The sequence below is a fragment of the Galeopterus variegatus genome, unplaced genomic scaffold (assembly GCF_000696425.1).
Source record: "Galeopterus variegatus unplaced genomic scaffold, G_variegatus-3.0.2 Scaffold6, whole genome shotgun sequence".
In the NCBI taxonomy this organism is placed as follows: Eukaryota; Metazoa; Chordata; class Mammalia; order Dermoptera; family Cynocephalidae; genus Galeopterus; species Galeopterus variegatus.
In genome coordinates, this window is record NW_007726117.1 from 1,635,493 (window position 1) to 1,645,588 (window position 10,096).

Here is a 10,096-nt window from a genome sequence, read left to right on the forward strand (position 1 = left end):
TTGTAGCGCACCATCCTCAAGACTTTCATTTTATTCTGTGTGAAATGGAAAGGTATTGGAGGGTTTTCGGGAGAGGGGTGACATGCTTGGTTTAAAATGATCCCTCTAGCTGCTGTGTGAATAGATTCTAAGGGGCTGTATGGTTTGCTCAATTGGTTACAGCATGGTGCTGATAACGTGAAGGTCCAGGATTCAATCCCTACACTGGCCAGCTGCCAAAAAAGAATAGAACACCTTCGTTTTAAGGGAACACCTTTTGTTTTAATGGAACAAAGGTGTAACCTGGAAAACCAGATAGGAGGATATGGTAAAGAACCAAGTGGGTAATGACAGGGCTGGGACCAGGATGGCAGTAATGGAACTGTGGAATATACTATAAAGCATATGTACTTCACAGAGCCTGGTTTTCCAAAGCCTGGCAGTTTCAAATATTGACCTTGCGGAGGACTGGAAATTTTCCTCAGGCTATAAAGTCTCTGGTGCAAGATAAAGATTTGTGGCATGGCAAGGTTGCTGGCTCAAGGCTAGACTAGTTACTGATTGTTATGTAAAGATACTGAGAAATTGCTATAAGAAGGAATGTTTGCTAAGATCAAGCTTTTGTTGATAGTCTTACTATAATGTCATCTGGCTTGTTTCACTGAAAGTTACCAGCCTATATTGTTAAACTATAACCCCACCTGTGCCTCTTCCTGTGCCTTCCTGGTCTGGAAAATAAATGCAGGAAGAGAACCCCAATTGGGGGTTAATTTCCCAAGGAAGGGATGCCTCTCACTGGAGCATTCCCAAGGGAAGTTAACCGCTTCGGGGCCTCTCACTGCTCAGAAGAGATGGGCTTTGAGTAATCCTTTGCATCTCCATCACTCAGGGGAAGTGGGGTGACAAATCCGTGGGGGGCAGAGCAACAAAAGCAACACGGAACAGGTGTAAGACATAGACAGTCTCTAGATATATTTTGAAGATAGAGCTGACAGGATTTCCTAACAGATAGTATACGGGATATAAGCAAAAAAGAGGACTGAAGAATGATTTTCAGGCTGGCCCACTGCTCATTTGGGTAGAGCGTGGTGCTGATAATAAGGTTGAGGGTTTGGATCCCCTTAACAGTCAGCCACCAAAAACATGGTTTTTGGTATAAGCAACTGAAAGGAAGGATTTGCCATGTACTGAGATGGGGAAGATTGGCAGGAAAAGTAGGTTTGGGGGAGGACATCAGGAGTTTTTTTTTTTTTTTCCTTAAAAGATGACCAGTAAGGGGATCTTAACCCTTGGCTTGGTGCTGTCAGCACCACGCTCAGCCAGTGAGCCAACTGGTCACCCCTACGTAGGATCCAAACCCGTGGCCCTGGTGTTAGTAGCACCACAGTCTCCTGAGTGAGCCACGGGCTGGCCCTGACATCAGGAGTTTACATTTGGAGATGGGGAGGCCTTCTAGATGACTCAGTGGATATGTTTAATAGACAGTTGAATGAGTCTGAAGTTCAAAAGCAAGGGGTAGACTAGATATATAAAATAATGAAACATCAGCACATAGATTGCTTTTTTCTGACAGCTGGCCAAGTTCAGAGATCTGAACCTTTGAAGTTGGTGTTACAACTCTAACCAACTAAGCTAATCAGCAGTGCCCAAGATTGCTATATTTTATTTTATTCTATTATTATTATTATTTTTTTTTTAAAGATGACCGGTAAGGGGATCTTAACCCTTGGCTTGGTGTTGTCAGCACCACGCTCACCCAGTGAGCTAACTGGCCATCCCTATATGGGATCCGAACCCGGGTCTTGGTGTTATCAGCACCACACTCTCCCGAGTGAGCCACGGGCTGGCCCATATTTTATTCTATTATTTTACTTTATCTTATTTTTTGGCTGCTGGCCAGTACAGGGATCTAAGATTGCTGTTAAAGTTATCAAACTGGATAAAACCACCTAGTAAGAGAGAATAGTTAGAGAAGAGGTATATAAGCACTGAGTCCTGGGGTCTACCAAGATTTAGAAATCTGGGTGATGAGAAATCAGGAGGATGAGAAGGAGCAGCTAGAGGTAGGAGAAGAGAGAGAGAGAAAGAAGAAAGAGAAAGGAATAGGGGACAAGGAGAAGGTGTGTCCTGGAAGCCAAGGGATCAAAGATTTTAGGGAAGAAGAAATGATCATCCAAAAATAAATAAATAAATATTTTTATAAGGGCAGGCCAGTTAGTTCTCTTGGTTAGAGTGCAGTGCTGATAGCACCAAGGTCAAGGGTTTGGATCCCCATACTGACCACCTGCCAAAAATAAATAAATAAGGGGCCGGCCCGTGGCTCACTCGGTAGAGTGTGGTGCTGATAACACCAAGTCCACGGGTTCAGATCCTATATAGGGATGGCCGGTTCGCTCACTGGCTGAGCGTAGTGCTGACAACACCAAGTCAAGGGTTAAGATCCCCTTACCGGTCATCTTTAAAAAATAATAATAATAGGGCCGGCCCGGTGGCGCACTGCTACAGTGCACCGCTTGGGAGTGTGGCGGCGCTCCCCCGAGGGTTCGGATCCCACATACAGACCGGCCGCTCACTGGCTAAGCGAGGTGTGGGTGCAACACCGAGGATTGCGATCCCGTTGCCGGTCCCGGTCCGGTACGGGCGTGACACTGAGGGTTGCGATCCGTTGCCGGTCACGAAAAAAGACAAAAAGGAAAAAAAAAAAATAATAATAATAAAATAAATAAATAAATAAATAGAAATGATCACCAAGTCAAATAAGAAGAGGAATAAGAAGGGACCATTGAATTTGGCAAATTGGAAATTAAAGACAATGGTTTAGTGGAGTTGCAGGGGTGAAAGACAAAATGGTAGAAGAACTGAAGACAGAAAGTACAGACCACATTTTGGAGAAGTTTCACTGTAAGGGGGAGAAGAGATATGCAGGAAATACCTGCAGAGAGAAATTGGGTCAGAAGAGTTATTTCTTATTTTTAATTATGGGAGAAGTATCAACTTATTTATATGCTGATGGAAATGATCGAAGAAAGAGGAAAAAATTAATAATGCAGGAGAAAGGACTTTGCTGGATGATGTCTTTGAGTAAGCAACAGTGGATGGGACCTAGGGTACAAGTTCCGGAGTTGGCCTTAGATACAAGTATAAACAGTTCATAGCAAGAGGAGTGAACAAAAAGCAGAGAGTGTATACAGGTAGGTGAGTAGATGTGGTGGAGGTTGGGATGTCCTTTTTTGATTGCTTTTCTCGGTGAAAGAGGAAGGTGAGAGTGTGGAAGGGGGAGGAGGTGTTAGAAATTTGAGGATAGATAAGATACGGAATTGCACACTTTAAAACAAAAAGTGTAAGGGCCGGCCCATGGCTCACTCGGGAGAGTGTGGTGCTGATAACACCAAGGCCACGGGTTCGGATCCTATATAGGGATGGCCGGTTCCCTCACTGGCTGAGCGTGGTGCTGACAACACCAAGTCAAGGGTTAAGATCCCCTTACCGGTCATCTTGAAAAAAAAAAAAAAAAGAAAAGAAAAAAGAAAAATAAATAAATAAAACAAAAAGTGTATCGATTGTACATGGAGTTAGAAAATTCGATTTTGACTCCCAGGTTGGCCACTCACCAGCTGAGTAAAATTTGTCTATTTAATCTCTCAGTTCTCCAGCTTCCATGTGGGTAAAATAAATGTGGTTGACACTGCGCAGGCTTCTTTTTTTTTAGTAAGAGGTTTAAATTAAAACAACAACAACAACAAAAAACAGTGAAAGGAAAGCATATTGCAAAGTTATTCCTACTTGAAAGATAATTTTAACACTCGAGTCTATTTATTAAGGGCTTGTTATGTGCCAATACATTGCCTTATTTAATACTTACGTTAACCTGGTGAGATAAATCAAGAATCATGCCTGGGGTTCACAAGTCAGTAGATGGCTAAGCCGGTCTTCCAACTCAGGATTCAAACTCCGAGGTTTATACTCTGAGATCTTTCCTTTCCTATATTTCCTATGTCCATATTTTCTCTTAAATTAGCTAAAGTGTACTAATTTACTGGTCTTCTTTCTTGGAGCAGGTTATAAGTGTCTTCTTGGTACTTTTAGGTAAAAAGAAAGCAGAGTAGTTTTTTTCCCCCCTGGATACTCGTCCATGTTTCGTTTTCGTTTTGTGTACTTACAAGGGCAGAAGTGGTTCTTTTTTTTTTTTTTTTTTTTTAAAGGGGGGAAGGGGTTTTTTTTTTTTTTTTTTTTCTTTCAAGGGGAAAAGGGGTTTTTTTTTTTTTTTTTTTTCTTTCAAGGGGAAAAGGGGTTTTTTTTTTTTTTTTTTTTCTTTCAAGGGGAAAAGGGGTTTTTTTTTTTTTTTTTTTTCTTTCAAGGGGAAAAGGGGTTTTTTTTTTTTTTTTTTTTTAAAAAAAAAAGACCGGGAAGGGGATCCCAACCCTTGGCTTGGTGTTGTCAGCACCACGCTCAGCCAGTGAGCAAACCGGCCATCCCTATATAGGATCCCAACCCGCGGCCTTGGTGTTATCAGCACCACACTCTACCGAGTGAGCCACAGGCCGGCCCGCAGAAGTGGTTCTGATACTTGATTTATCCAATGTCTCAAGGAGTTATGATTTATCCTGTCTCAAGAGAGGACTGTTATGTGAGAGGTGCTGTTGCCAGGCCTTCAGGGACACGGTCTCTGAAAACACTTTTTCTTTTTTTTTTTTTTTAAAGATGACCGGTAAGGGGATCTTAACCCTTGACTTGGTGTTGTCAGCACCATGCTCAGCCAGTGAGCGAACCGGCCATCCGTATGTGGGATCCGAACCCGGGGTCTTGGTGTTATTAGCACCGCACTCTACCAAGTGAGCCACGGGCCGGCCCCTGAAAACACTTTTTAACACTGTTCTTCAACTCCACAGAGCTGGTCCACGAGAAGGCCGCTGAGGAGCGTCAGGTATGTGCGACAAGCCCTGAGGTAGGAAGGAGTCTGAGGGAGGCTGGTCTCAGAGGGGTGCGTAGGAGTTGGGTGACTGGTGGGGCGGCCTCAGTCTCGGGGTGGGGGCGGGGGGGGGCTCGGCGGGCTCCCGCTCGACGCCCGCTGTCTTCTAAATACCTCGCGGGCGGGGGTCGCCATGGTCCACTTCTTGCACCCGGGCCTTTCGCCCCGGAACATCGTCCCTCCAGACGTTCAGGATACCCTGGGTTGCTGCGTGGTGCAGGTGAGCACCGGGGCGGGGGCCGGGGTGCGAATCTCGGCTCGACGCCCGACTCCGGAGAGAGTGGCGAGCCGTCCGGGATGCCGCGGAGACACTTGTTAGGGAGTTTGGCCGACGCGGAGATGAGGTCTGGAGACCTGCCAGGCCCCGGTCGTCGTCAGGGAAGTGCGTGGGGGAAGGTGGACAGGGCGCTGCACGGGAGTTGCCTGTCCCGGGCGCCCGAGCCCCCGGGCCAAGGGCGTCGACTTTGCGCGGCTGAGGCGGCGCGGCAAGAGCCGAGTCCTGAGTCTCGTGTGACTTGGGCGAGCCCCGCCTCAGAACTCGGACTCTTATCTGTACGTGGCGGAACCGGCAACCCTGCACGGTGGTGTAGACTTAGACGTAGATGCTAAGCATAGCACTCGGCTTGGCTCGGAGTAGACGGTGGCGATTATCATTGTCGTGATTAACCCAAATGCCCCAAACTTTGGCCGTTTCCCACGTGCGTTGTGGACGTGGCCCTCCCCAGAGGCTGTGACCCTTCGGCACCTACTACCCGAAGCCTTAGGTCCGGGAACCTTACAGGAAGCCCCTTCTGAGCCGGGCTGGGGGAACTGGAACTCAGATGACTGAGATTCCTTCGGTTCCACGTGTTGTCCGCCTCCCCCACCTTAGTGCCTGTTAAAGTAAGCTCTAAGCACAATGCACTCCAAAGATTATTTAGTGCCCACTGTGTGTGAAGTGTCGCATTTCTTAAGCATTTTGGTAATCTTTAGTCCTTTGTAGCCTGAAACTTAGTTGATTTGTACTTGAACTTGACTTCGGGTGTTCTGACGTCAGACTACATTCAGCAATGCCCCATGGGCCATCCTCTGAGAACTCAAAATCTAGCGGTGAGGGCTTAACCCAAAATTACTACAGAGGAAAGAAATATTCTGATTAAGGTTTTACTTTATTGCTAACGACTTGTTGAAGACTTTGTGCCCTGCCAAGGTCTAGCCTATAATCTTTTGGACTCACTTGTAAAAGCTACTATATAATTTGTAAATTTGTTGGTAGCTAATGAAAAAGCAGGATTTTTATCTATGCGCTAGTAGTGACTCAAGCACAGTTTTTGCTGCCATTAAGTGGAGTCGAAACAAGATTTCTTTACAAAAGCGATTATGTCAATCCATTTTCTCTGTCTCGTTTTCTTTGTAAGAATTTATCTATTTAGTTTTGTTTCATTTTTAACTTTTTTTTTTTTTTTTTGGCGGTTGGCTGGTTCGGGGATCCGAACCCTTGACCTTGGTGTTGTAACATCCCGCTCTAGCTAACTGAGCTAACCGGCCAGCCCCCCCAGATTTTATTTATTTTTAGTTATTTTAATTACGCAAATAATGCGTGAATACATTTCCCTATGACATTTATAAAAATATTTATCTCCATATATTTATGTCGTCTTTAATTTTCTCTTAGCAGTGTTTCGTAGTTTTAAGTAATTTATCCCTGTTTTTGATACTATTGTGAACATTTTTAAAACTATGCATAAACTTGTGTTGTATATAGAAATACATAAAATTGATTTTTGTATATTGATCTGGTATCCTACAGCCTTGCTACAGTCACTTGTTTTCTGAGTTGTTTTTTTTTTTTTTTTGTAGATTTCTTAAGATTTTCTAAGCAGTCATGTCATCTGCCTTACTTCCTCCTTTCCAGTCTATACCTTTTATCTCTTTTAAAATTGTGGGGTTTTTTTTTAAATTTAATTTTATTTTGTCAATATGCAATGTGGTTGATTATTGTGGTCCATTACCGAAACCTCCCTCCCTCATCCCTCCCCCCCTCCCTCCCCACAACCTGGTATCTGTTAACTTGTCCTATCAACTTCAAGGAATTGTAATTGTTGTGTCTTCTTCCCTACCCCCTCCCAGTTTATTTGTGTATTTATTTATTTATTTTTAGCTCCCACAAATAAGTGAGAACATGTGACATTTCTCTTTCTGTGCCTGGCTCGTTTCACTTAATATAATTCTCCCTAGGTCCACCCATGTTGTTGCAAATGGCAGTTTTTCATTTAAAATTGTGTTTTCTAAGACCTCCTCTACAATGTTAAAGAAAAGTGGTGATGGAAAAAAAGTGGTGATGAGAGTGGACATCTTAATTTTCTAGATCTTTCCTAAGTATGATGTTGGCTGTAGGTGTTTTGAGAATGCCCTTTGTCAAATTAAAGAAGCTTCCTTCTATTCCTCGTTTCCAAGTTTTTTTTTAACATCATGATGTGTGTTAAAAATTTATCTTGTCAAAATTTTCTTGGCATTTGTATTAAAGATACAGTTTTTTTCTTGTTCCATTAATGTTCTTTTTTTTTCCCCCTGGCGGCTAGCCAGTGCCAGGATCCAAACCTGTGACTTTGGGGTTTATAAGGCTGCATTGTAATCAATGGAAGTAAAACTGGTCCCTCTGTTAATATTATTTTTTTATTTTAAATTTCATTATGAAGTTATATTCTAGGAATAAACCCCATCTGTCATGATGTATCATTAATTTGTTGTATATCGCAGGATTATATTTGCTAATATTTTGTTGAGTATTTTTATGTCCATGTTTATTAGGGGTATTGCTCTGTAGAAATATTTTACCTGGTTTTGGTATCAAGTTAATGCTGTCCTCTTCTGTTTTTGAGTTTGTGTAGGATTGGTATTATTTCTTTGTGTTTAATAGTATGCACCAGTGAAGCCATTTAATTTCTTTTAGGGAAGGTTTTTTTTTCCTTTTTTTTTGTCTTTTTTCGTGTCCGGCAACGGATCACAACCCTCAGTGTCGCGCCCGTACTGGACCGGGACCAGCAACGGGATCGCAACCCTCAGTGTTGCACCTGCACCTCGCTCAGCCAGTGAGCGGGAACCGGTCTGTATGTGGGATCTGAACCCTCGGCGGGAGTGCTGCTGCGCTCCCAAGCGGTGCACAGTAGTGCGCCACCGGGCCGGCCCTAGGGAAGGTTTTTAATTACATCTGTTACATATTATATCTGTTTCTCTGGGAGAAGAATTTAATTATATAGGGCTATTCATATACCTTATTTTATATTTTGAAAAGGGTCAGTTCATCAAGAGGACGTAACATTCCTAAATGTGTATGCATTTACTAAACAGATTGTCGGTTTTTCAAGGGATTTTTCCATTTCATCTGAATTATTAAATTTTTTGGCATAAAATAGTTCATAGGGTTTTTTTTTTTATTATTCCCTTAATGCTTATGGTATCTGTAATGATATTCCTCTTTTGTTCCTGGTATTGGTAATTTGTGTTTTTCTCTCTTTTTTTCCCCCGTTGGTCATTGTACGTAGAGATTTAGTATTAAATCTTTTTTTTTTTTTTTTTTTTTTTGTCTTTTTCGTGACCAGTAAGGGGATCACAACCCTTGGTGTGGTGTCACCCGCACCGCGCTCAGCCAGTGAGCGCACCGGCCAGTCCCATACAGGATCCGAACCCGCGGCGGGAGCGTTGCTGCGCTCCCAGCCCTGCACTCTCCCGAGTGCGCCACAGGGCCGGCCCTTAGTATTAAATCTTTTAAAAAAACAACTGTTGGCTTTGATTACATCCATTGTACATCTTTTTTCCCTTTTATTGATTTCTGCTTGTATCTTAATTTCCTTCTGTTTACTTTGTTTAATTTTGCTTTTATCTCTTTAAGTGGAAACTCAATCAATTTTGTTTTTGTTTTTTGGCAGTTGGCTGGTACAGAGAATGAAAAGGTCATTACTAATATACCTTTCTAGTTTCTAATATAAACATTTAGAGCTGTACATTTTCTCCAATACTGGTTAACTCCCGTGAATTTTGATAGATTGCTCAAAATATTTTCTAATTTCTACTGTGACTTCTTCTTTGACCCATGGAATATGCAGAAGTATATTGCTTAGTTCCCAAATATTTGGGGATGTTCTACCTATCTTTTTTGTTATTGACTTCTCATGTATTGTTGTCAAAAATCATACTATGATTACAGTACATTTACATTTATTGAGATTTATGTTATGGTTCTGATATGATCTTTCTTGGTGAGTGAGTGCTTTTAAAAGGAATATGTATTCTACAGTTAGATGTAGTACTCATTCTATGAAGTGAGGTCAAGTTGGTTAATAATGTTAATCTGGATTACTGTTTTTCCATCTGTTTTTCTTAGTTACTGAAAGGTGGGCAAGTGTTAATTTCCAACTGTAATTGTGGATTTTTCTTTTTATCCTTTTAATTTTTTCTCCATGAATTTTGAAGCTGTTGGTAGATGCATATACATTTAAAAATGTTAATTCTTGGTGAATTTGCCCTTTTATCACCATGAAATGTGTATCTTGATCTCTGGTAATATTCTTGTCCTAAAGCTTGCTTTTCTTTTTTTTTTTTAAAAAGATGACCGGTAAGGGGATCTCAACCCTTGGCTTGGTGTTGTCAGCACCACGCTCAGCCAGTGAGCAAACCAGCCATCCCTATATAGGATCCGAACCCGTGGCCTTGGTGTTATCAGCACCGCACTCTACCGAGTGAGCCACGGGCTGGCCTTTTTAAGTTACTATTTTTCTGATTGTGATGAATACCTCGTTTGTGGGGAAATACTTTTAGACTATGTAAATAGCCTGTTCCTTCTCAGAATTTCACCCAGTCATTTTAGCTTTTATTAATTCTTGCCTGAATTAATTAATACTCTGATGGTTGCAAAATGATGGTTTTTCTAACTCTATTATTTCATCTACATTTCTAGATGACATTCTATCAAACTTTTATTTATTTTTACAGGTGGCTGGTATGGGAACCCTTGACCTTAGTGTTCTAACACCAAGCTCTAACCAACTGAGCTAATCAGCCAGCCCCAAACTTTTATTTTTAATTTTACCTTCGATGTCTACTATAAGAAAAAATGAGTTCACCAAATGTTGATTGCCTATTTTGTATAGGACACTGTGCTAGGAGGCA

At 42.1% G+C, this 10,096-nt stretch overlaps 1 protein-coding gene across 1 annotated transcript in view; it reads left to right on the top strand.

The window, feature by feature from the left end:
• Nucleotides 1–5,081: 5,081 nt before the first annotated feature.
• The window catches only part of ZYG11A (zyg-11 family member A, cell cycle regulator), a 64,392-nt gene continuing 59,377 nt past the window's right edge, over nt 5,082–10,096 (top strand). Inside the window, exon 1 of the mRNA XM_008580784.1 lies at nt 5,082–5,168. Coding sequence (XP_008579006.1) covers nt 5,082–5,168 — 87 coding nt within the window. The remainder of the gene's footprint in view (nt 5,169–10,096) is intronic.